The 27,874-nt window shown below is 39.8% G+C and overlaps 1 protein-coding gene across 3 annotated transcripts in view; it reads right to left on the minus strand.

Annotated features, from left to right (window-relative positions):
• Nucleotides 1–27,874, minus strand: part of SLC16A7 (solute carrier family 16 member 7) — a 188,091-nt gene that overhangs the window by 22,209 nt on the left and 138,008 nt on the right. The window contains exon 2 of one of the 3 annotated variants that reach the window (XM_063593377.1): nucleotides 2–10,785. The exons of the other annotated variants lie outside the window; for them this stretch is intronic. Within the exon in view, the coding sequence (XP_063449447.1) occupies nucleotides 2,752–4,314 (1,563 nt within the window). The 5' untranslated portion in view covers nucleotides 4,315–10,785 and the 3' untranslated portion in view covers nucleotides 2–2,751. Of the gene's footprint in view, nucleotide 1; nucleotides 10,786–27,874 lie in introns of those variants that run through there. 3 annotated transcript variants of the gene reach the window in all.

The raw sequence follows: 27,874 nt of genomic DNA on the forward strand, positions 1-27,874 counted from the left end.
TGTAATACTTATTTGTCAATTAACAAAAAATAACTAATACCTAAAATGGATAAAAAACTAATAGCCTTCTGCTGACTCTGGAAGCTTTACTGATAACATAAATAATAGATTAACACACATTTTGTATATGTATTACATACTGTCTTCTTATAACTGAAGCTAGCAAAAAGAAAATGCAATTAAGAAAATCATAAGGAAGAGAAAGTATATTTACTATTAATTGAGTGGAAGTGGGTTATCAAAAAGGTCTTAATCCTCATTATCTTCATGTTAAGTAGGCTGAGGAGGAGGAGGAAGAGGAGAAGTTGGTCTGGCTGACTCAGGGGTGCCAGAGATGGAAGAGGTGGAGGAGGTGGAAGGGGAGGAAGGGGAGGCAGGAGAGGCAGGAGAGGCAGGCACATGGTGTAACTTTGTGAAAATACACAGAAGCTTCTGTCTGACATTTTTGCACTTTCATTTCTCTAAAAATGTTTCTATACAGTACTAATCTTCTTCCACCATTTTGCTTTAGTTCCAGTGCCTGTATCATAGAAGAGTGCAAGTCATTAAAAAAATCAAAAGCAGGCCGGGCGCAGTGGCTCACGCCTGTAATCCCAGCACTTTGGGAGGCCGAGGCGGGCGGATCACGAGGTCAGGAGATCGAGACCATCCTGGCTAACACGGTGAAACCCCGTCTCTACTAAAAATACAAAAAATTAGCCGGGCGTGGTAGCGGGCGCCTGTAGTCCCAGCTACTCGGGAGGCTGAGGCAGGAGAATGGCATGAACCCGGGAGGCGGAGCTTGCAGTGAGCCGAGATCGCGCCACTGCACTTCAGCCTGGGCGACAGAGCGAGACTCCGTCTCAAAAAAAAAAAAAAAAAAAAATCAAAAGCAGTCTTGAATAATTAGAACCCTCTGTCAGATTATTTAATGTCAATTTGTTTTCTGGAACTACTTTGTCTTCTTTTTTTATTATTATTAAAGTTCTGGGATACATGTGCACAATGTGCAGGTTTGTTACACAGATATACACGTGCCATGGTGGTTTGCTGCACCCATCAACCCGTCACCTACATTAGGTATTTCTTCTTTTTTATTTTATTTTATTTTATTATTATTATACTTTAAGTTTTAGGGTACATGTGCACAATGTGCAGGTTAGTTACATATGTATACATGTGCCATGCTGGTGTGCTGCACCCATTAACTCGTCATTTAGCATTAGGTATATCTCTTAAAGATATCGCTCCTCCCTCCCCCCACCCCACAACAGTCCCCAGAGTGTGATGTTCCCCTTCCTGTGTCCATGTGCTCTCATTGTTCAATTCCCACCTATGAGTGAGAATATGCAGTGTTTGGTTTTTTGTTCTTGCCATAGTTTACTGAGAAGGATGATTTCCAATTTCATCCATGTCCCTACAAAGGACATGAACTCATCATTTTTTATGGCTGCATAATATTCCATGGTGTATACGTGCCACATTTTCTTAATCCAGTCTATCATTGTTGGACATTTGGGTTGGTTCCAAGTCTTTGCTATTGTGAATAGTGCCACAATAAACATACGTGTGCATGTGTCTTTATAGCAGCATGATTTACAGTCCTTTGGGTATATACCCAGTAATGGGATGGCTGGGTCAAATGGTATTTCTAGTTCTAGATCCCTGAGGAATCGCCACACTGACTTCCACAATGGTTGAAGTAGTTTACAGTCCCACCAACAGTGTAAAAGTGTTCCTCTTTCTCCACATCCTCTCCAGCACCTGTTGTTTCCTGACTTTTAATGATTGCCATTCTAACTGGTGTGAGATGGTATCTCATTGTGGTTTTGATTTGCATTTCTCTGATGACCAGGGATGGTGAGCATTTTTTCATGTGCTTTTTGGCTGCATAAATGTCTTCTTTTGAGAAGTGTCTGTTCATGTCCTTCGCCCACTTTTTGATGGGGTTGTTTGTTTTTTTCTTGTATATTTGTTTGAGTTCATTGTAGATTCTGGATATTAGCCCTTTGTCAGATGAGTAGGTTGGGAAAATTTTCTCCCATTCTGTAGGTTGCCTGTTCACTCTGATGGTAGTTTCTTTTGCTGTGCAGAAGCTCTTTAGTTTAATTAGATCCCATTTGTCAATTTTGGCTTTTGTTGCCATTGCTTTTGGTGTTTTAGACATGAAGTCCTTGCCCATGACTATGTCCTGAATGGTAATGCCTAGATTTTCTTCTAGGGTTTTTATGGTTTTAGGTCTAACGTTTAAGTCTTTAATCCATCTGGAATTAATTTTTGTATAAGGTGTAAGGAAGGGATCCAGTTTCAGCTTTCTACATATGGCTAGCCAGTTTTCCCAGCACCGTTTATTAAATAGGGAATCCTTCCCCCATTGCTTGTTTTTGTTAGGTTTGTCCAAGATAAGATAGTTGTAGATATGCGGCGTTATTTCTGAGGGCTCTGTTCTGTTCCATTGATCTATATCTCTGTTTTGGTACCAGTACCATGCTGTTTTGGTGACTGTAGCCTTGTAGTATAGTTTGAAGTCAGGTAGCATGATGCCTCCAGCTTTGTTCTTTTGGCTTAGGATTGACTTGGCGATGCGGGCTCTTTTTTGGTTCCATATGAACTTGAAAGTAGTTTTTTCCAATTCTGTGAAGAAAGTCATTGGTAGCTTGATGGGGATGGCATTGAATCTATAAATTACCTTGGGCAGTATGGCCATTTTCACGATATTGATTCTTCCTATCCATGAGCATGGAATGTTCTTCCATTTGTTTGTATCCTCTTTTATTTCCTTGAGCAGTGGTTTGTAGTTCTCCTTGAAGAGGTCCTTCTCATCCCTTGTAAGTTGGATTCCTTTGAAGCAATTGTGAAAGGGAGTTCACTCATGATTTGGCTCTCTGTTTGTCTGTTATTGGTGTATAAGAACGCTTGTGATTTTTGTACATTGATTTTGTATCCTGAGACTTTGCTGAAGTTGCTTATCAGCTTAAGGAGATTTTGGGCTGAGACGATGGGGTTTTCTAGGTATACAATCTTGTCATCTGCAAACAGGGACAATTTAACTTCCTCTTTTCCTAATTGAATACCCTTTATTTCCTTCTCCTGCCTGATTGCCCTGGCCAGAACTTCCAACACTATGTTGCATAGGAGTGGTGAGAGAGGGCATCCCTGTCTTGTGCCAGTTTTCAATGGGAATGCTTCCAGTTTTTGCCCATTCAGTATGATATTGGCCATGGGTTTGTCATAGATAGCTCTTATTTTGAGATATGTCCCATCAATACCTAATTTATTGAGAGTTTTTAGCATGAAGGGTTGTTGAATTTTGTCAAAGGCCTTTTCTGCATCTATTGAGATAATCATGTGGTTTTTGTGTTTGGTTCTGTTTATATGCTGGATTACATTTATTGGTTTGCATATATTGAACCAGCCTTGCATCCCAGGGATGAAGCCCACTTGATCATGGTGGATAAGCTTTTTGATGTGCTGGTGGATTCGGTTTGCCAGTATTTTATTGAGGATTTTTGCATCAATGTTCATCAAGGATATTGGTCTAAAATTCTCTTTTTTGGTTGTGTCTCTGCCCAGCTTTGGTATCAGGATAATGCTGGCCTCATAAAATGAGTTAGGGAGGATTCCCTCTTTTTCTATTGATTGGAATACTTTCAGAAGGAATGGTACCAGTTCCTCCTTGTACCTCTGGTAGATTTCGGCTGTGAATCCATCTGGTCCTGGACTCTTTTTGGTTGGTAAGCTATTGATTATTGCCACAATTTCAGAGCCTGTTATTGGTCTATTCAGAGACTCAACTTCTTCCTGGTTTAGTCTTGGGAGGGTGTATGTGTCGAGGAATTTATCCATTTCTTCTAGATTTTCTAGTTTATTTGCGTAGAGGTGTTTGTAGTATTCTCTGATGGTAGTTTGTATTTCTGTGGGATTGGTGGTGATATCCCCTTTATCATTTTTTATTGTGTCTATTTGATTCTTCTCTCTTTTCTTCTTTATTAGTCTTTCTAGCAGTCTATCAATTTTGTTGATCCTTTCAAAAAACCAGCTCCTGGATTCATTAATTTTTTGAAGGGTTTTTTTGGTCTCTATTTCCTTCAGTTCTGCTCTGATTTTAGTTATTTCTTGCCTTCTCCTAGCTTTTGAATGTATTTGCTCTTGCTTTTCTAATTCTTTTAATTGAGATGTTAGGGTGTCAATTTTGGATCTTTCCTGCTTTCTCTTGTGGGCATTTAGTGCTATAAATTTCCCTCTACACACTGCTTTGAATGTGTCCCAGAGATTCTGGTATGTTGTGTCTTTGTTCTCCTTGGTTTCAAAGAACATCTTTATTTCTGCCTTCATTTCGTTATGTACCCAGTAGTCATTCAGGAGCAGGTTGTTCAGTTTCCATGTAGTTGAGTGGTTTTGAGTGAGTTTCTTAATGCTGAGTTCTAGTTTGATTGCACTGTGGTCTGAGAGACAGGTTGTTATAATTTCTGATCTTTTACATTTGCTGAGGAGAGCTTTACTTCCAACTATGTGGTCAATTTTGGAATAGGTGTGGTGTGGTGCTGAAAAAAATGTATATTCTGTTCATTTGGGGTGGAGAGTTCTGCAGATGTCTATCAGGTCCGCTTGGTGCATAGCTGAGTTCAATTCCTGGGTATCCTTGTTAACTTTCTGTCTCGTTGATCTGTCTAATGTTGACAGTGGGGTGTTAAAGTCTCCCATTATTATTGTGTGGGAGTCTAAGTCTCTTTGTAGGTCACTCAGAACTTGCTTTATGAATCTGGGTGCTCCTGTATTGGGTGCATATATATTTAGGATAGTTAGCTCTTCTTGTTGAATTGATCCCTTTACCATTATGTAATGGTCTTCTTTGTCTCTTTTGATCTTTGTTGGTTTAAAGTCTGTTTTATCAGAGACTGGGATTGCAACCCCTGCCTTTTTTTGTTTTCCATTGGCTTGGTAGATCTTCCTCCATCCTTTTATTTTGAGCCTATGTGTGTCTCTGCACATGAAATGGGTTTCCTGAATACAGCACACTGATGGGTCTTGTGTCTTTATCCAATTTGCCAGTCTGTGTCTTTTAATTGGAGCATTTAGTCCATTTACATTTAAAGTTAATATTGTTATGTGTGAATTTGATCCTGTCATTATGATGTTAGCTGGTTATTTTGCTCATTAGTTGATGCAGTTTCTTCCTAGCCTCGATGGTCTTTACAATTTGGCATGATTTTGCAGTGGCTGCTACCGGTTGTTCCTTTCCATGTTTAGTGCTTCCTTCGGGAGGTCTTTTAGGGCAGGCCTTGTGGTGACAAAATCTCTCAGCATTTGCTTGTCTGTAGAGTATTTTATTTCTACTTCACTTATGAAGCTTAGTTTGGCTGGATATGAAATTCTGGGTTGAAAATTCTTTTCTTTAAGAATGTTGAATATTGGCCCCCACTCTCTTCTGGCTTGTAGAGTTTCTGCCGAGAGATCTGCTGTTAGTCTGATGGGCTTCCCTTTGTGGGTAACCCGACCTTTCTCTCTGGCTGCCCTTAACATTTTTTCCTTCATTTCAACTTTGGTGAATCTGACAATTATGTGTCTTGGAGTTGCTCTTCTCGAGGAGTATCTTTGTGGCGTTCTCTGTATTTCCTGAATCTGAATGTTGGCCTGCCTTGCTAGATTGGGGAAGTTCTCCTGGATAATATCCTGCAGAGTGTTTTCCGGCTTGGTTCCATTCTCCCCATCACTTTCAGGTACAGCAATCAGACATAGATTTGGTCTTTTCACATAGTCACATATTTCTTGGAGGCTTTGTTCGTTTCTTTTTATTCTTTTTTCTCTAAACTTCCCTTCTCGCTTCATTTCATTCATTTCATCTTCCATCACTGATACCCTTTCTTCCAGTTGATCGCATCAGCTCCTGAGGCTTCTGCATTTTTCACGTAGTTCTCGAGCCTTGGCTTTCAGCTCCATCAGCTCCTTTAAGCACTTCTCTGTATTGGTTATTGTAGTTATACATTCGTCTAAATTTTTTTCAAAGTTTTCAACTTCTTTGCCTTTGGTTTGAATTTCCTCCTGTAGCTCGGAGTAGTTTGATCGTCTGAAGCCTTCTTCTCTCAACTCGTCAAAGTCATTCTCCGTCCAGCTTTGTTCCGTTGCTGGTGAGGAGCTGCGTTCCTTTGGAGGAGGAGAGGTGCTCTGCTTTTTAGAGTTTCCAGTTTTTCTGCTCTGTTTTTTCCCCATCTTTATGGTTTTATCTACTTTTGGTCTTTGATGATGGTGATGTACAGATGGGTTTTTGGTGTGGATGTCCTTTCTGTTTGTTAGTTTTCCTTCTAACAGACAGGACCCTCAGCTGCAGGTCTGTTGGAGTTTGCTAGAGGTCCATTCCAGACCCTGTTTGCCTGGGTACCAGCAGCGGTGGCTGCAGAACAGCGGATTTTCGTGAACCGCTAATGCTGCTGTCTGATCATTCCTCTGGAAGTTTTGTCTAAGAGGAGTACCCGGCCGTGTGAGGTGTCAGTCTGCCCCAACTGGGGGGTGCCTCCCAGTTAGGCTGCTCGGGGCTCAGGGGTCAGGGACCCACTTGAGGAGGCAGTCTGCCCATTCTCAGATCTCCAGCTGCATGCTGGGAGAACCACTGCTCTCTTCAAAGCTGTCAGACAGGGACATTTAAGTCTGCAGAGGTTACTGCTGTCTTTTTGTTTGTGCCCTGCTCCCAGAGGTGGAGCCTACAGAGGCAGGCAGGCTTCCTTGAGCTGTGATGGGCTCCACCCAGTTGGAGCTTCCTGGCTGCTTTGTTTACCTAAGCAAGCCTGGGCAATGGCGGGCGTACCTCCCCCAGCCTCACTGCCGCCTTGCAGTTTGATCTCAGACTGCCATGCTAGCAATCAGCGAGGCTCCATGGGCGTAGGACCCTCCGAGCCAGGTGCAGGATATAATCTCCTGGTGCACCGTTTTTTAAGCACGTCCGAAAAGCACAGTATTGGGGTGGGAGTGACCCGATTTTCCAGGTGCCTCTGTCACCCCTTTCTTTAACTAGGAAAGGGAACTCCCTGACCCCTTGTGCTTCCCAAGTGAGGCAATGCCTCACCCTGCTTCGGCTTGCACACGGTGCACTGCACCCACTGTCCTGTGCCCACTGTCTGGCACTCCCTAGTGAGATGAACCCAGTACCTCAGATGGAAATGCAGAAATCACCCGTCTTCTGTGTCGCTCATGATGGGAGCTGTAGACCAGAGCTGTTCCTGTTTGGCTCCAGCAAACCTTGGCTCCAGCGATCCAGGTGTTTCTTCTAATGCTGTCCCTCCCCTAGCCCCCCACCCCCCGACAGGCCTCAGTGTGTGATGTTCCCCTCCCTGTGTCCATGTTTTCTTATTGTTCAACTCCCACTTGTGAGTGAGAACATGTGGTGTTTGGTTTTCTGTTCCTGTGTTAGTTTGCTGAGATTGATGGTTTCCAGCTTCATCCATGTCCCTGCAAAGGACATGAACTCATCATTTTTTATGGCTGCATAGTATTCCATGGTGTATACGTGCCACATTTTCTTTATCTAGTCTATCATTGATGGGCATTTGGGTTGGTTGCAAGTCTTTGCTATTGTGAACAGTGCTGCAGTAAACATACAAGTGCATGTGTCTTTAGAGTAGAATGATTTATAATCCTTTGGGTATATACCCAGTAATGGGATTGCTGAGTCAAATTGTATTTCTAGTTCTAGATCCTTGAGGAATCGCCACACCATCTTCCACAACAGTTGAACTAATTTACACTTCCACCAACAGTGTAAAAGCGTTCCTATTTCTCCACATCCTCTCCAGCATCTGTTGTTTCCTGACTTTTTAATGATCGTCATTCTAACTGGCATGAGATGGTATCTCATTGTGGTTTTGATTTGCATTTCTCTAATGACCAGTGATAATGAGCTTTTTTTCATATGTTTCTTGGCTGCATAAATGTCTTCTTTTGAGAAGTATCTGTTCATATCCTTTGCTCACTTTTTGATGGGGTTGTTTTTTTCTTGTAAATTTGTTTACATTCTTTGTAGATTCTGGAAACTAGCCCTTTGTCAGATGGATAGATTGCAAAATCTTTCTCCCATTCTGTAGGTGGCCTGTTCACTCTGATGATAGTTTCTTTTGCTGTGCAGAAGCTCTTTAGTTTAATTAGATCTCATTTGTCAATTTTGACTTTTGTTTCCATTGCTTTCGGTGTTTTAGTCATGAAGTCTTTGCCTATGCCTATGTCCTGAATGGTACTGTCCAGGTTTTCTTCTAGGGTTTTTATGGTTTAAAGTCTTATATTTAAGTCTTTAATGCACCTTGAGTTAATTTTTGTATAAGGTGTAAAGAAGAGGTCCAGTTTCAGTTTTCTGTATGTGGCTTGCCAGTTTTCCCAACACCATTTGTTAAATAGGGAATGCTTTCCCCATTGCCCTGCTTCTTCTATGTCTTCTTCCTCATTGTCTGGCACTGGTTTGGAAACTTTCATCTCCATCAAGTCAGCTTCTACTAATTACTCTGGTGTGATTTTTATTATCTCTTGAATTTCTCCAAGATCCATATCTTGAGGTCCTTTACCTTCCAACCTTTTCTGCCACATCCACAATCTCTTTCATGATTTCTTTGATTGGCTCTATCATAAATCTTGTGAAGTCTTGCAAAACATCTTTTCTGTAGCAGAAATTTATTGCTTCAAGCTTGGTGACTTTCATGGCTTTTTCTATAACAATAACGACATCTTCAAGGGTGTAATTCTTCCAAACATCCATGATACTCTCTATATAGAGGTTCTCTTCCACAGCGTTGACAATTTTTTCCATAGAGTACCATGTGTAATGAGCCTTAAAGGTGCTATGACCTCACCTCCTGATCTAGAGGCTGAATGAGATATTTTGTGTATGGGGGCAAGTAGACCACTTTGACACCTTTGGTACTGAATTCGTGGGGTTTTGGGTGGTCAAGGTCATTATCCAATATCAAAAAAACTGCCAGTATGGCAGCCCTTACTGGCAAGGTACTTCCTGAATTGAGGGACAAAACATCAATGAAACCAATACAGAAAAAGGGTTCTCATTGTCCAGGCCTTCCTGTTGTACAGCAAAAAGACTGGCAGCTGGTGTTGATCTTGTCCCTTCAAAACTCAGGAGTTATTGGCTTTGTAGATAAGGGCAGTCCTGATCATAAATTGCATTTGCTTAAAACAGTACAGTTAGCCTGTCCCTTCCTACCTTAAATTCTCAATGCTAATTTCTCTTCCTTACTAATAAATTTCCTTTGTGGCATTTTTTCCCCAGACTAGTGTACTTTTGTCTGCATTAAAAACCTGTTCAGGCAGATGTCATTTCTTCTCAATGATTTTTTCAGTGATGTCTTGGAAGTCATCTGCTGCTTTTTGGTCAGTAGAAGCTGCTTCTCCTGTTATTGTGACATTTTTTAAAGCCAAATCTCTTCTTAAAATTATCAAACCACAGTTTGCTGGTATTAAACACTCTGGATTTAGATATTTCATTTAGCTTTTACTTTAAGTTGTCATTTGCTTGTTCTCAAATCACATTAAAGTGCATATCTATAGGTATGTCTTATAGCAATCCCGAACCTACATAAAAGCTGCATTTTCAATACAAGATAAAAAGGCAGTTTGCAAAAAGTGTAAGGTTTTCACACCTGTTGGCAGAGTCTGCAACAAAAATTTCATAAATTTCCTTTTATTTTCTTACAGTAGTATTTTTGCTGTATTCAATTATCTTGAAATGGTAGGCAGCTACAGTAGCTGACTTCAGTCTATGGTACATATCAAGCAATTCAACTTTGTATGGGTCCCGTGGTGTTATTCAAGGTTTATGGTATTGCACTAAACATGATACAAAATATGCAAGAACTCTGAGAGCCCATTTTTTATTGTGATAATTTATTAGAGGAAAGAACCGCTCACATAGAGATAAGTGTCACACGTTTTAGGCATGACACAACACTTTAGCCCAGCACAGTAGCAACAGGAGATGGCTACAAAATTATTACAGTAGTACAGTATGTATTACAGTTAATTTCAGGCAGCTTGATTTTATACCGTGTCCTTATGTTTGTTTACATTTTTCTGCACTGTGGATGGTGGCCTGTAGCGTCTGTAAGGGTTCCTGTACATAAGTTCTGATAAAATTTAACTTTTTATAATAGATATGTAGCTAAAATCCTATCCTATCTAGCTAAAATTTTGTATCCTTTGACCCACGCCTCTCCACTTCTACCAATCCCTCGATTAACCCTTGCGATTCTCCTGCCTCAGCCTTCCGAGTAGCTGGGATTACAGGCACCCACCACCATGTCCAGCTAATTTTTGTATTTTTAGTAGAGATGGGGTTTCACCATATTGGCCAGGCTGGTCTCAAACTCCTGACCTCAGGTGATCTGCCCTCCTCGGCCTCCCAAAGTATTGGAATTACAGGTGTGTGCCACAGCGCCTGGCCTATGATTCTGTTTTTATGATTAATGGTATCTAGACTGCTTCACAGATTGTTGTAGGATCCGTGTTGGAGGATCAAGTGAAGTAATATATGGGAAAGAGTTTTGCAATTATTAAACAAATAAGATCCACTTTTTCTTCTTACACTAAGGTTGCCTCTGCTTACACAGCTTCCGGTTATACAACCCTACCCTACCCATTACCTATTCTAGGGCTAGAGAGAAAGAATTGCTCAAATAATTGGTTAGAGTCTGCAAATGGATTCAACCTGTTTGACAGTATTGTTTGCTTTAAATAGTGTGAGCTAGACAATTGCACCCTTTCACTTATGGTGCCTCCTATGTGCTCCTCTTCTTGGATTGTTTCCCTCCATTTGGCCTGAAAGAAGAAGTTAAGATCACAAGTTCTAGATATATGGTAGGGATCAGGAAAAGAATGATACAATCAAATGTTTATTTATTAGAAAAGAGTTAGAAACAATTAATTAGAAAAATATTTTATAATTTTTTAATTTGAAACACTTAATACATTATAGTATTTTCTGTACAATACATTTTGAATTTTGCATTAAATAACAATTTTGTTGTTGTTTAGAGTTATTTAATGATTTTATTGAAATGTACAACATAATAACTTTATTATAATAGTCTAATAATTATAAAACTTTCTGCTTAAATAGTAACTTAATTTTTAATGCCTTTCTTTCATATAACTATATCATTAGATGTATACACATATATGTATGCATGTGCAGTTCTTGGTAGTAAAATGTCATTTGTTTTAGAACACAATAGGCCAGGTGCACTGGCTCACACTTGTAATTCCAGCTCTTTGGGAGTCTGAGGCAGGAGGATCTCTTGAGCGCAGGATTTAGAGACTAGCCTAGGCAATACGGTGAGACACTGTCACTACTAAAATAAAATAATTAGACAGGCATGGGGGTGCACACCTGTAGTCCCAGCTACCCGTTAGGCTGAGGCAGGAGGATTGCCTGAGCTCAAGAGTTTGAGACTGCAGCAAGCTATGATCGTCACTGCACTCCAGCCTGCGTGACAGAGTGAGATCCTGTCACAAAAGCAAAAACACATACATACAAACAACAGTAAAAAAAACCACACTATTGCCTTTCTGACTTTGAGGGGGTAGGGATCATATTGCAAGGACATCCTTATCCATAAATTTCTTAATTATGTTGCTGTTACTTTGTCAATATTCTTTGAAGGAAAAGATAAAATAATTTTCTGCTAGGTTCAGATGCATGAGAGGACAGCCTATTTGGAATGCTAACATAGCTTGAACCAAACTGGGGTACTATTAAAGATGTTCTTGAGGGAGTTAACATTAACTCAGAGTCTACTTTTGCTCAGCTCAACGTTAAATGTGAAGCCATCTTCTCGTCTCACTTTCTAAGTTTTCTTTAGACTTTAACTACCTGGTGGGTACCAAATTAAAAATTGTAGATTAAAACTCTTTTCTGATTGTAGGACAAGACAAACAAGACCTTTCTAGCATTTTCAGGTGCTCATGTCACTGATGCCTCAAAATAAACTGAGTCATATATATTGCTTAATTCATGCCCTGAAATAAAATTTGCTTTGGCTCTTGTATTGCTGATTTCATTGGTAGACATCACTATCCATTCAATCAAGCCTGAAAGCCAGACATCATCTTAGATTACTCCTTGTGCTTCACATTTGACATCAAATTAATTACAAAGTACTGATAAGTCTGTTTTCTAAATATACTTCGAAGACAGTTATTTCTTTTCTCCTTGTTGCTGTTTCCTTACTTGAAGTTCATCCGACCTTTTACTGGACACAAAGAAGTAACCAAGAGTGATCTTTCAAAAAGCATATTATTGATTATGGTTCTCCTTTTTAAAACCCGTAATTGACTATTAGCTCCAGAATAAAGACTAAATACTTTAAAATAAGACATGTCCCATTCATCATGTGACCTGTCTTCAACTTCACAATTTTTCACTTTATGTTTTCCATTCTTTCATGATTACCTTTGTGAATGTTGTTCATATTCTTATAAATATTGAGTACCCACTATGTTTTAAACATAGCTCTAGGCATTGATGATACAGAATGAACAAAAGGTAATTAAACTTCCTAGTCTTCTAGTGCTTTCAGTGTAATTCTGACGAATATGCCTTTTTTGCAGACATAAGAAATGTCTATAAGAATTTCAAAATTCATCTTAAATATAACCTCTATGTACACCTTCTAAACCTTCCAGGAAGAATATCTGTTTTTTTATGTGTGCGTGTATCATAATTGCCACAGTGCTATATTATGGCATGTTACTTTGATTCTGATACTTCTGTCTCCTGAAGTAGAATGTGAATTATTTTTTGTCATTCATTGTGTGTTTGGTGACCAAACCATTGAATTTCTACTTCAGTGCCTATGTACAGAGTTTCTTCTATTATTTGTTGATTTAAATCTTAACTTGAAATTTTACTACTTTTATATCAATTCATAGGGCAATTATCCATCATCCCCATTGTCATTATCATCATTGTAGTGGATACTATGCTTGATTCTCCAACATCCATTCCCAACCCAATAGGACTCTATGCCAGTGACAATGACCTCATTCTTTTGCTAATACTTTATGGGAATGGTTAGACCTAAACTCACTTGAGTGAATAAAATGCGAGAATAGACTTGGTTAGGGCTTTGAGGGTAAGGAAGACAAATTTTGTTTCTGTTTTCTTCAGATATGTAAAAGACAGCATATTGTCTGATTGCTCCTGGCAGCCATTTTATAATCATAAAGAGAAGCAGTCTAAGGATGAAGGTGATGAGGGAGATGAGGGGAGGGGTGTAAATACCTGGTTTCTGATGACATCCTTGAACTCCAGAATCAACTAACCTTAGGGTCTACCCTACCTCTCAATTCAATGAGACGAGGCTCTCATAATGAAGCAGAAAAGTTTCCCTGACACCTTCGATGGGGGGATCTAGAGTACATGGGCACTGGATGTAGCCGGCCACTTCAGCACTGGCAGGGGCAAACTCCACTCACTGGGACCCATTACATTTCACCCCTCGCAAGAGGGAGTGCACAGATGAGTGGGTACAGGAGTTGGGGCAAGTGCTTTTGGGTGCCGGCCAGACCAATCTCCATCCAGGGCCCTGCAGCAGTGTCTAGGAGGTGCCTGCTATCGCCGAAGCCTCAGAGGGCATGTGTTACAGTCAGCACTCTTTTAGCTTTTGCCGTCCACAGACGGCTTAAGTATTTATAGCTCAGTGGGCCCTCGGCCTTTTTGCATGAAGTGGTTGCTCTCTGCCAGTGAGGGCAGAGGGTCAGTGTGATAGCCTTTAGCATCTGCACCTGTGGCACCCGAGCTCTTGTTTAGCATCCAGGAAAAATCAGGTTGCACGAATGAATTGAGGTTTGGTGAATATGGAGGATTTTATTGCCAATGAAAGTGGCTTTCAGCAGGAAGGGGAGCTGCAAAGGGAATGGAACTGGAAGATAAGCTTCCCCGAGAGTCCAGCCTTCCCCGCTGGACTCCTCTTTGAAGCAACATTGTCAAGCCGTCACTCTGAAGTCAAGCTGCTTCTCTCTGACGTCCAACCATAGTCTCTGATGTCCAGCTGCTTCTTCTCTTCTCTGCCAGCGTAGCCTAGGGTTTTTATGGGTACGGGATGGGGGTGCTGGGTGGGGGGTTATGGGTGGTTTTGGAAAAGGCAACATTCCAGTGGGAAAAAAGAAATGTATGTTCTCACTTTGGGCTGCTGTTCCAGGCTTGAGGGTGGGGCACTTGCCAGGGGACTCGCCCTCTTCTGCTCAGAATTTGCCTGCCTCCAGTCCCTATCAATAATCTTACACAAGATAATACATGTGCATTTTGTTTAAACTGAATCTTTTTTTCTGTTTCTCATATAGAAAACATTCTAATAATAACTTTCAACAGTGAGTTTTAGTGAATTACAAGTACTCCACTAAGTGACTTTCATTCAGTATTTCATTTTCTCTCAGTAAGACTGTAAGTTGAATAGTTGAACTCATATTCTACAGATTTGGAAATGCAAGCTTGGAAAAGTTAAGTTCTTGTGACTGAACAAATTACAGAGCCAGGCTTTGAATCTAAGTCTTTTTCATTGCAAATCCTATGTGCTTAAGATTATTGTAAGTTCAGTATAAAAATTCCTCATTTTCAGAACTAGAAATTGATATGTAATTGGAAAATTTATGTATCAATTGTACACATTTAAATGTAATATTTGGATGTAGTAGCTTCTAAATATATTTAATTTGTTTAATAAAAATTTGTTAAAGTCTTAATTTACTTGAAAATTGATTTAGACAATTTTTACAACAATACAAGTGAAAAAATTTGTTCATTCCTTTACTCACCACATATTTACTGAGCATCTTTCAGGCTATGTGCAGGGATTATGATGAACAAGATAGTTATGACGCCTGCCTTTAAGGAGTTTATATTTTAAAGGATTTATATAAATGCTAAAAATGCAAAGCATGTCATGTAAGATTATGATGTTGTATCCTTTTCTCTAATTTAGAGATGGCAAATTATCGGAATGAATTTTAAATGCAAAGGCATTTAAATGATCTTTTGTCAATACAACTTTTACAAGTATTTTCTTAAGTCCAAAAATATTAATGTAGAAAAACGATGTTTTGATTTATAGGTAAATAATTTACAAAGTTTGCCTTTTGTTCTGACTCCTCAGTAATTACTCTAGCCTCTTTCTTTAGTGCCGGCATCCTAAATTTCTCTTTTTACACAGTATGACTAATTATCAGTGAAACAGCATGATGAGTCCCTTGAGTAACTGATATTCATATGCATTTTCCCTCTGGTACCTCAAGCATTGCTTCTTCTGCAGCCTAGCATTATACATATTAAGTTCTGAATGAGTGGTTTCTTCTTTGTCAGAATAATTTCTGTGCACTGAGTCATCTACTTTTTTTTGACAATTTATAGATGCATGCAATTTCTTGTGGGTGGGAAGATCCTTTCTTAAACTTCCAATAATGTAGCTCTAGTAATAAAACAAAACTAAAACGTGAAATTATGAAGAAAATTAACTGTGCATGGATTTATACAGAGAGGAAAAACATGCTGAAGGAAAGAGAATCTTCAAAATATATTGACTGATAAAGATATTGATAAAGATGTAGCGCAAGAATATCATTAATTCCCCATCCTTACTTTCAGCAGAGCCTAAAAGATCTCTAGAGAAATTCATTTTGATAAGTGTTTCTCTTCTTTGGGTTTATCTTTTAGGTCAGGACCATTATCTACAGATGCCTGATTGTTTCAAACCTCTCTATACATTTTTATCAACTTTCATTAGGATATTTTTCCTTGCCTTTTATTTCTCTTTAAACTGCAGAACACTTGATTTTCCCATCTCCATTGTGATTTCTCACTTTCCTCCTAGGTTGACATTTAGGGACACTGTGGAGTGTTACAGGTTGTTAGGCATGAACAGGGCAAGAGCGGGCTTTTCTCCCACATCCACTAGGAATATTAGGTGGTGGTTTGACAATTATCACACTGCCTCTTTAAAAATGATAATTCAGCAGCCCCACCTAGGCCACCAGGGAGAGACAATTTCCTGATGATCCAGAGCTGTTAACATTAAAGTGTTAATAGAATGCAAGTGCCAGGGAGAAGCAAGTTCCTGGACATGAGCATTAAGAGACAAAACGTTGGAATATGACTTTCCAGGGGCACTCTACCAGAAAAGGGAAGAAAGCCTCAGATGCACATGTGTGCAGCTTCCTAAACAGACTGCTCATGCTCACTTCCCAAGAGCAAGGAGGGCACTGTGCATGTGAGCAGCCCACCCTAAGGGAAGAATCATGGGAAAGGGCTGCAAGATGCCAGCCTATAAAGTCCTAGGATCACAGTTAAACACCCCAAGTCACCCGCTAGGATCTCTTTTAAGTGTTCTTTCTTTTCTTTCCTGCTGTAAAACTTTTTAATAAACGTCCACTCCTGCTCTGAAACTTGCCTCAGTCTCTTTCTGCTTTATGCCCCTCAGTCAAATTATTTCTTCTGGGGAGGCAGGAATTGAGGTTGCTGCAGACCCAGATGGATTCACCACCAGTAACTCAGATACCTTCTACCATAACAGGAGGACTGGCAGGCAACAAAGTGAACATTGAACACACACTCCTTTCCTCTCTGTCCTAAAATAAGCTGTAAATCAACTAACCAATAGCATAAAGTTCTTGCTTTTAACTACTGGCTGGCTTCAGAGATTCCCGTGAATTTTCTTCAGATTCAAATCAATGTTTCCTTGCTTCTTGAAAGAACTCTAAAATTGAGTGAAAAGAATGGTGGTAACTGAAAACGGAGACTGTATTAGCATGCTATCCCTACGATAACTTGCTTTTCATTTCCTTCTGAAAGAAAGGAGCAGAACCCGTCACTGTATCTCTGGATTTTTTGCCCTATTTTTAATGAGCATCTACAAGAAACCCTAGGAAGCCTGTTATTCCTAAGACTAACCAGCACTAAGAGCAAAGAAGGGGAAATTTCTGGCATCTGTCCAGGACAGCTGTGAAAAGTTTGTTCCTCCTGACACCACATTTACAAACACACTGGGTAAGGTTTCTCAAAGTGCTCCAAGGTATAAAGGGGACTTTGATACCAACTGCATAAGAATCTTTGAGGATAGGCTTAGGATTGACTTGGCAATGCGGGCTCTTTTTTGGTTCCATATGAACTTTAAAGTAGTTTTTTCCAATTCTGTGAAGAAAGTCATTGGTAGCTTGATGGGGATGGCATTGAATCTATAAATTACCTTGGGCAGTATGGCCATTTTCATGATATTGATTCTTCCTACCCATGAGCATGGAATGTTCTTCCATTTGTTTTTATCCTCTTTTATTTCATTGAGCAGTGGTTTGTAGTTCTCCTTGAAGAGGTCCTTCACGTCCCTTGTAAGTTGGATTCCTAGGTATTTTATTCTCTTTGAAGCAATTGTGAATGGGAGTTCATTCATGATTTGGCTCTCTGTTTGTCTCTTATTGGTGTACAAGAATGCTTGTGATTTTTGTACATTGATTTTCTATCCTGAGACTTTGCTGAAGTTGCTTATCAGCTTAAGGAGATTTTGGGCTAAGACAATGGGGTTTTCTAGATATACAATCATGTCATCTGCAAACAGGGACAATTTGATTTCCTCTTTTCCTAACTGAATACCCTTTATTTCCTTCTCCTGCCTGATTGCCCTGGCCAGAACTTCCAACACTATGTTGAATAGGAGTGGTCAGAGAGGGCATCCCTGTCTTGTGCCAGTTTTCAAAGAGAATGCTTCCAGTTTTTGCCCATTCAGTATGATATTGGCTGTGGGTTTGTCATAGATAGCTCTTATTATTTTGAGATACGTCCCATCAATACCTAATTTATTGAGAGGTTTTAGCATGAAGCATTGTTGAATTTTGTCAAAGGCCTTTTCTGCATCCGCTACCTGACTTCAAACTATACTACAAGGCTACAGTCACCAAAACAGCATGGTACTGGTACCAAAACAGAGATATAGATCAATGGAACAGAACACAGCCCTCAGAAATAACGCCGCATATCTACAACTATCTGATCTTGGACAAACCTAAGAAAAACAAGCAATGGGGAAAGGATTCCCTATTTAATAAATGGTGCTGGGAAAACTGGCTAGCCATACGTAGAAAGCTGAAACTGGATCCCTTCCTTACACCTTATACAAAAATTAATTCAAGATGGATTAAAGACTTAAACGTTAGACCTAAAACCATAAAAACCCTAGAAAAAAACCTAGGCATTACCATTCAGGACATAGTCATGGGCAAGGACTTCATGTCTAAAACACCAAAAGCAATGGCAACAAAAGCCAAAATTGACAAATGGGATCTAGTTAAACTAAAGAGCTTCTGCTCAGCAAAAGAAACTACCATCAGAGCGAACAGGCAACCTACAAAATTGGAGAAAATTTTCCCAACCTACTCATCTGACAAAGGGCTAATATCCAGAATCTACAATGAACTCAAACAAATATACAAAAGAAAAACAAACAACCCCATCAAAAAAGTGGGCAAAGGACATGAACAGACACTTCTCAAAAGAAGACATTTATGCAGCCAAAAAACACATGAAAAAATGCTCACCATCCCTGGTCATCAGTGAAATGCAAATCAAAACCACAATGAGATACCATCTCATACCAGTTAGAATGGCAATCATTAAAAAGTCAGGAAACAACAGGTGCTGGAGAGGATGTGGAGAAATAGGAACACTTTTACACTGTTGGTGGGACTGTAAACTACTTCAACCATTGTGGAAGTCAGTGTGGCGATTCCTCAGAGATCTAGAACTAGAAATACCATTTGACCCAGCCATCCCATTACTGGGTATGTACTCAAAGGACTATAAATCATGCTGCTATAAAGACACATGCACACGTATGTTTATTGCGGCACTATTCACAATAGCAAAGACTTGGAACCAACCCAAATGTCCAACAATGATAGACTGGATTAAGAAAATGTGGCACGTATACACCATAGAATACTATGCAGCCATAAAAAATGATGAGTTCATGTCCTTTGTAGGGACATGGATGAAATTGGAAATCATCATTCTCAGTAAACTATCTCAAGAACAAAAAACCAAACACTGCATATTCTCACTCATAGGTGGGAATTGAACAATGAGAACACATGGACACAGGAAGGGGAACATCACACTCTGGGGACTGTTGTGGGGTGGGGGAAGGGGGGAGGGATAGCTTTAGGAGATACACCTAATGCTAAATGACGAGTTAATGGGTGCAGCACACCAGCATGGCACAGGTATACACATGTAACTAAACCTGCACATTGTGCACATGTACCCTGAAACTTAAAGTATAATAATAATAAAATAAATAAATAAATAAATAAATGAAAAAAAAAATTTACACCCAGCTCCATAGTGAAATAGTTTGCATCCTAATATATAATATTCCACGCACAAATTGATTTGGAGAACTGTAAGTTCTCCATAGATAAATGGGTAAGTGATATAAATTTAAAAATGGCAATAGTTTATAAACATGAAGACCTTAATAAAAATGTAAGCTAAAAAAATATATATATATTTGAGGGTAGAAAACAAAAATCTGCTCTTAATAAGGATCAGTATCCTCAAGAGATTCTTTTGTACCTAAGTGTTAAATTTCCTGAGAGCTAATCTGTGTGCTCATAATCTTTCACCTATGAGCAGTCATTAGCATTTTCTTTCTCTGAGGCAAAGCTCATCTGTGGGTCAATACTATTCCCTGCCATAAACCCTTGTTAAGATAAAGAGTCAAAATTAGTGACAAGCAAAATGTTGAAATGCCAGCAAAGGGTAGGATGAATGAAAAATACTTTATATTTTGGAAACAAGGACAGAGACTTGGTCTATGTCAGAATAGACAGGCCTTCTCCCATAACCAGTTGCAGAAAATAAAAACTCTCTTCCTCCCCAGTTCATCTGCATCTTGTTATTGGTCCATGAGAAATAGCAGCCCAGCCCTCAGTTTGATACGGAAACAAGTTTAGATTTGTACTTGTATTTCACAATCATTCACACATACGCTTTGAAGAATTATGTTTTTGTTAGGAGGTATTCTATCTTGGAAATCTTATAGTATAGTTGCATATTTTATGGATAAAATAATTCCTTGGCAGAAAGATTTCATTCCTGTGATGGTGTGACATAGACTGCAAAGCAATTCTCCAAATCAAAACCGAAACCACCCAGATCCAATGTGGTATACGTGCTGGGCAAAATAGTTTAGACCAGACATCTGCTGTGGAGTTGATGTGAATACATTTTTTATAAGTACAATATCTCTGTGATAAAGCAGCATGAGAATGCATAGCCTAGAGATCTTTAAGGATATAATTTAATATAAATCTTATAAACAACCAAATAATGAAATAAAACAGGAGAATGGATCATTATCTCATACTGTATAGGCAAAGCAGTATCAGTCTCTGCAATCCACAAGCTCTTTGTGTGGTGTACTCTAGTTTAGACCAGTGACCTACAGGCACAAGCTGACATGCTAAACCATTGGAGAAGAAAGGAACTATTCCATTTGTTGGGTTGGTATAAGAGTTGACAGGATAAAAACAGGACCATACCCCAAGTATCAGTTAATTTAACTGTGCTTCTAGGGCCAGGAACACTGGTTCAGAGCTAGGGAAAATTTTGTAACAGGGACAGGCTAGAGTCAGGACAATCTAAAGACAGGGAGTCCAAGTCATCCCCCCCAAAAGTCCAGTCTTTTCAAATAAAAGCAATGGTATTAAACATTAGAAAATCTAGAAAAAGTCCTATCAATTTACCCAGTTACTCAGGAAGTCAGCTCCCTTTTTATTGCAGTCAAAGCAGTTAAGGAGCATAAACATTTTGTTAGTAATCAAATGCCTAAGAGGACATAGTTTAAAGTAAAATTATTTAATGATGTTTCAAGAGGAAAGAGGTTTTAGAGATTGGATTGACTATTTTCAAAGGTCCATTACTAAGCAAAAATCACTCCTTAGAATTCTAATAAACTGGTCTGAAATTCCTCTTTCTCAACAATGCAATCAACCCAAACACTGGCATTTTTAACTTATTATAAATCTTCAATTTTAATTCGTCAATGATTTCATAAGATAATGAGTAGCCTCTTTATTATTATTATCTAGGCTTTTAGGTGTGTGCCAAAATTCTCTCAAAGAAGATAACCTCATGGAGAGGATTAGGTGAGTTGTATGTCCTGTTTGATGCTGACCCTAAATGTCCTTTGTACCTCATTTGCAGATCCCTTCCCCATCTGCAACTGTGCCTCACAGCACAAGCACAGATGTTATCTGAGTCTTGAGAGCCGGTGTCTGTGACTCACCATTGAAAAGCTGTGGAACAACATGCAATCTCCAATATGCATATTAGAAGTCAGTCAGAGAAGACCTCAGGGCTTGCTTAGGATAAGCAAACAGAGGAATTGTTCAGTGAAATGGAGGCTGAGGGTGTAGAGAACAGATGACAGGAAATATCTTGGAAAAGCAGTTTCAGAGGGCTCAGTGGGAGGGATTGGAAGGCATGCTAATGCAAGACTAGAAATCATTGGAGAATCATTGGTCAGCATGTGGAGGAAGTTATGCATAAGGAGGACAGATGATCAGGACTTGTTTAGTAACAAAGGCTAGAAAGAGATGAAGAACTAAATAATTAAGATGAGGTCTTAATTTCTAGGCAGAATTAGGCAGTGAGTTCTAACGAGGCTGGTCATCTGTGGTCAAGTTATTTTGATAGGGTCCTAAAGTGGCATCTGCCCAGTCTGTTGTTTAGAAGGAATGATTTAACTGCAGTGGTGGGAAATACAGCATCTGCAGCAGCTGATAGTGGGGAAAGTCACCAAGTGTAGCCTCCTGAACGAATCCAGCCTTGGAGTGATGCCTGACCAAAGTGAAAATTAGTTCAAGACAAGAACTCACCCTACAATGGACCTTAGTGGCTGCTGGAGTTAGTAATTTGGATACGGTGTTTAAAATTAGTTTTAGAAAAACTTTGTTTTTGTTTGTTTTTGGTGTGCATTTAAAGCATTTCACTCAAGCCCTCCCTATTTTCTATTATTTCATATTTATGAAATCTCTTCTCTCAGATAAACCATTTGATTTAACACCCACTCTCTAGCAATTCTTATTATTTTGCCTCCATTGTGCTTTGTGTGCATGTTGTTTCTGATAATATTTTGCTCTTTCTTTAAGATCCAGCTCAAACTCAGCCATGTCCATGATGCTTCTGTCCCTGGAGCCTTGCTCTCATATTTCCAACCACTGATACCTTTTATTCTCAGATATGGGAATAAATCTCTCACAGTTGTATGGTGTCTCACCAACTATATCCCTGAGTTCTTATTAAAACCATGCATTAAAATAATGTTTCTACCAAAATCTTGTTACCTCAAGTAGATGGTGATCTCTTTAAAGGGTGAATGATGCATTCTGCTTCTCCTTTTTTCCTATCAAAGTCATAGAGAATTTATATCTGATAGGGGCCATTTGAAAGGTTAGTTTTGTTCTAATGTTGGTATGTTTTAAAATATATGGCAATCTTCATAACATAAAATTTATAATATATTACTCTGCAAAATTTCATGATAAATATATATTAATAAAGTGTTCAAAAAACCCCAGTGGAAATTGCATATTAAATTTATGTTTTAATATAATGCAAAAGCAGCAGGGCTACAGTTTTTCATTTAAAAATACCCCACAGTTACCTATGATAAGGCACAGTGAAGTGCATGATATATTGTTACATAGAACTGGTAGACTTCTGACCTGATGCCACTTTAGGACTGGGTTTATTTTCCTTTTGATATAGTCATATTTTCTCATCTGACATCAAGAAATAAAACCTACCACAAACAGAACTCTTATTCGCCATGAACTGATGTAAAGCAGCTTACTACTAATGGCTGCAATGCATCATAAATTCAAAATAAATTAGTGGCCATTAAGCCACAGGCTCCCCATCATTTGTATTACAAATGATGCTGAGACATCAGGCATTACTGGAACCACCTTTCATCTGAAGAGTGATATTGATATTCTTCAGTCAGAGCACATTAAAATGATTCAATGAAATACACCAACTTTGGGAAAGATATAGCATGTTAAGCTTGTGATGAGAATAATACTGAAGTTTCCTAGGAGCAAAAAACATTTTCTTCCAATATAAAAATTATGTCTTCGAGGTAGAAGTTAAATATATCTCAAATCAAAGCGGCTTTTTAGGAACCTAATAGTGGTGTACTATTTATACCTTAGCCGTTCACCACCTAAATCACAAAGCACAAAGGGAATGTTCAAAATTTATTCATAAGCTATAAAAGACAATTTCAATTTCATTTTTGTATCATGTTTTAAACTGTCTTCAAGATGATTTAGTTATACAGAAAATGCATTGGGCTTTATTGGTGTCATAGAAAAGGAAATGTCAAGCTGAATGTTAAGAAACTAGAGAGTAATGCATAAATGCATGAATTTATAGCAATGGATGAGATTTTTAAAAATATAGCTATATACCTAATGAAACTACTCTTTTAATGTGTTATTTATATATTTTTTTGAATTTAACATCTGAATAATATCTAGTTACAAATGAAATAGAGAATGACAATGATGTATATCATCAAAGTCCCCAAATCCACTCAACTATAATCTCAAAGGAATTTTACTATTTTTGGTCCTAATGGCAGCAGAGGCTGCCTGAAGTGGCCTCTGCAAAGGCAGATGCTGCAGTGGGGCAGGTGTGGCCGGGGCCCCACATTGTGCAAAGCCGGCAGGGGCCAGGAACAGGTGGCAGCCCCGCCCCCTACCAAGTTAAAGGGGTTGGAGACCCACACTTCCCAGTGCAGGTGCAGCTGCTGCTGCTGCTGCCTAGCCATGGCTCCAGACCTGGACATCCTGCACTCTCTGGGGCCCTGGAAGCCCCCCTGCCCCTGCAGGCTCAGAAGTGCCTGCTCCTGCTCCCTGGCCTTTCCCCGCTCCTGGTGCCTGCCCAGATTTCAGGTCAAAGTTGAAGCCGAGCCTGGGTGCTGTTGTGATCTGGCCATATGCACCTGCTTGGGGCAGTGTTGACATGCCAATCCTGCCTGGAACCCCTCTGAAACTTTGTGCATTGATGAGCTCTGGGAGGGAGGCTGGGGCAGGGGAGCTGAGGGCAGCTCGGTGTGGGTCTGCAGGTGCCCCTACCTGGGTGCCATGGAGGGCATGTTGATGGTGGGAGGCAGACAGATTCCTGGGCAGAAAGGGGTGGATCCTTGGTGAAACCCCACCTTTAATCCAGAGACAGTCTGAGGCCTGGGGGTCAGACTGTCAGTTCTGGGTAGTCTGTAGACCAAAGTGAGAACTTATGGAGCTTTTTCCAGGCCCACCCATGGCTGCCCACAGACCAATCAGCATGCACTTCCTCCCTTCTGACCCCTTAAAAACCCCAGACTCTGCCAGACTCACACAGACGTCAGGATTACCAGCTGTGGGAAGGAGATACCCACTTTGGGTCTCCTCAACTAGTCAGGACGACCTGCCTGCAGAAAGAAGGTGCCCACTGTGGCTCTCCTAAGAGTTGTTATGTTGCACAGTGAAGCTCCTCTCTGCCTTGCTTGCTCTCCAGTTGTCCATGTGCTTCATTCTTCCTGGAGGTGAGATGGGAGCTTGGGACCTGCTGAATGGCGGGACTGAAACAGTTGTAACATAACCAGGGCTGAAACACCCCGGGATTGCCATGTTCAGGTGATGAGAAGGAGAGAGGAGCTGTGGCCCTTTGGGAAGCCCTTAGTTCTAGGATCCCTGAGCCAGGGCTGTGACACCCTTTGGGGCTCTGTGGCTCCTGGCATTGCCAAGCTTCCAGGCACCATTGCATTCCCCAGTGCCCACAGTAGAAGCCGTTTGTGGTATGCCCGGTCCAGCCAGCAGCCTCACACAAAGCCGGTGACTTTGCCAGCGCCTGGAGCTGCCCACCAAACAAAAAGCCAGTGCCTTTGCCAGCACCTGGAGCTGCCCACCCTGCTGCAGCCGGCATGCCTGGCTGTGTGCAGTGGCCAGACCCCAGTGCTCACTCACACACCCCTCGCCGCTTTGCACCTTGCTCACGCTTGGCAGGTATGGGATCTGGGCAGATCCCACAAGCCGAGCACAACCTACTGGGCCAAGTAGGCTGAATGAGCCCAGCAGGCTTGAACAAAACTTGGACAAAGGCGCCACTGGTCACAGAGGTTTTGGGCTGGTGAAGCGACACCCCTAAGGATGCCATGACCCTAACCCAAATCTTCCTGTCGATTCCCTCTATAGGCCAGAAGATCCAGTGTGTATTAAGACAACTCACATTTGTTGAGTTGCACATTGAGAGTGTAAAGTTACCACTTAAATGGGTTTGCTCACCTCCCAAGAGCCCTTTTGGGTGTGTTTGCAACTTCAGGGATTTTTTTTTACCCCCACATATCAATGAGAATGAATTACATACTCTTTCCATAAAGACATTTAAAAGTGATCTTGTCTGTCAATTCATAGCAATCAGTGCTTCATATAACACCTTCTCTTTTGCAAAATTAGTGTTGGCAGTGAGAGGATAAGGAGGCCTCTAGCTATATCTAGCTCAAGAAAGCTGTCAATTTAATAAATGAGTGGGGTGAAGAACTACGCATGAAAGGAAGAGTCTATATGGAATGTCAGTTCAACTCTTATGAAGTCCCTCAGAATGTGGTACAAAAATTAAGAACATTGGGTATTTGAGAAATTTAAGTAATACAGGAAGAAAGGAGTTTGAAACTCCCTGAGAAAGGCAAAAGTGTGAAGATGAGTGAGTTACAAGTCACAAATTAGGCTTCAGTCACATATGATCTGTGCACAGCACCCTCTCATATACCTACTTTGGCATATTTCCTTTAGAAGCCAAAAAGATTCAGGAGCCATTATGTTTTCTGACATAGTACTAAAACTATAGCATTTTTTTCCCCTTGAGATGGAGTTTTGCTCTTGTCGCCCAGGCTGGAATGCAGTGGCACGATCTCGGCTCACTTCAACCTCCACCTCCCAGGTTCAAGCAATTCTTCTGCCTCAGCCTCCCGAGTAGCTGGGATTTCAGGCATGTGCCACCATGCCAGGCTAATTTTGTGGTTTTTTTAGTAGAGAGAGGGTTTCTTCATGTTGGTCAGGCTGGTCTTGAACTCTGACCTCAGGTGATCTGCCCACCTCGGCCTCCCAAAGTGCTGGGATTACAGGCATGAGCCACTGTGCCCAGCCAAAAATTAGCATTTTTAAGTATACTATATGCAAATAATGCTTTTCTCCATATATATGCAAATATATATATAATATATATATTTGCATAGCTCCTTTTCATTGTATAAAGACCTTCACACTTTTGTTTATCCCATTCAACCACTCACAGCAATTTGTCATTGATAAATATCACTATTTAAATGACTTAAATATCACTCAAAAATCCTTATTTTATAGTGAACAAAACAAATTCTCACATAGGTTCAAGGACTTGTCTGGAGTCACACAGCTTCTAGTGGTAGAGTTGAGGTTTGACCCTATATCTTTTGCCTCTGGGTTAAATCCTCATTACAAAATGCCATGATGGTATGAAACAATATTTGTTTATGTTTTTAAAAGGCATTCAGTCATTTTCAGAGCATTTTTCCTTGTTGGTGTGGGCCAAATGAGCTCTATGTGGAAGATCCAGGAGCTGCACTATAACCATGTTGCAGATACAGAAGTCAGGCTCAGAGAGTTTACATCATTTGAATAAGAATCACATGGCTAGAAAATAACGAAGACTGGAATTTGGCCTTTTTATTTTAAATTCAAAGTTCTTAGCCAGCAAACTCAATTAATTGAAGCTATACAGAGAAAAGTTAATGGGAGGGCTATCTGGGATTCTTATCCTACTATCAAGCACTTCAAAGCACTGAGCTTGGGGCTACCAGGCTTGCTTTCCTAGGAACTAGTCCTGTGATCTTTCACCATTTAACCTTTTTGTACTTCATTTCTATAATTTGGAAAGTGATGATCATATCCTTCTCTAACTCATAAATTGTTTGAAATTCAAATGAGGTAACACATGTAAAAGGATGCTATAAACTTTACAATGCCATACAAATGTAAAATGTCACTGTTTTCTACCACTTAACTCATGATTTTCTTAAAAGGTCTTAAGAGCAGTTTCTTATTTGATTCATAAATTTTGAACAAACATTTGAATAAAGTTAAAAAATATATACATATTTAAGCTTGAATATTTTATATTCAATTTTATTAGCAGTATACAATATTTACCATTTATTAGGTAAAAGGAATTATACCAGACCAAAAAAAAGATACTTGGCATAAACACATTGAGGACCTGTCTTGGCAGAAATTTAATAAACAAACATGTATGCTTTAGATTTTCATGATAATTTATTTTATAGAGTGACAACCTCCCCCATTTTGTTTCCAATTGACTCGGTAGTGCAAAGATCTTGATGGGTCTCGGGATAAACACTGCTATACATAATCACAAGTGGTGAAGAGACTTGAGAGCAAGTCTCTCAGAGAACATGAAACTTTCTTAAATCTAATAACAAAGTAATACTTTAGTGGAGGAAAATAGTACTGGGCCATTCCATTCTGAAATGCAAGTATTTCAAGAAAGAGTTTCTGAGCATACAAATGCCATTTGGCATCTGAATGACTCTCAAAATAAACTAGGAAAATAAAAAGAAAAATATATGAACTTTGCATAGATACTCAGAAAAAATGTCCTCTGTCATATGGTCACCTAACTTGTCCTCCTTAGCTAAGTCAATCCCAATGTCTTTTGGTGATTTCCTTTGTTCATTACATAGCGTTATTATTATTATTATTATTATTTGCTTTACCAATATTTGTACTCAGCTGCAACTATACTATGTAACAATAACCTTAA

This window comes from Pan paniscus, chromosome 10, assembly GCF_029289425.2.
Source record: "Pan paniscus chromosome 10, NHGRI_mPanPan1-v2.0_pri, whole genome shotgun sequence".
In the NCBI taxonomy this organism is placed as follows: domain Eukaryota; kingdom Metazoa; phylum Chordata; class Mammalia; order Primates; family Hominidae; genus Pan; species Pan paniscus.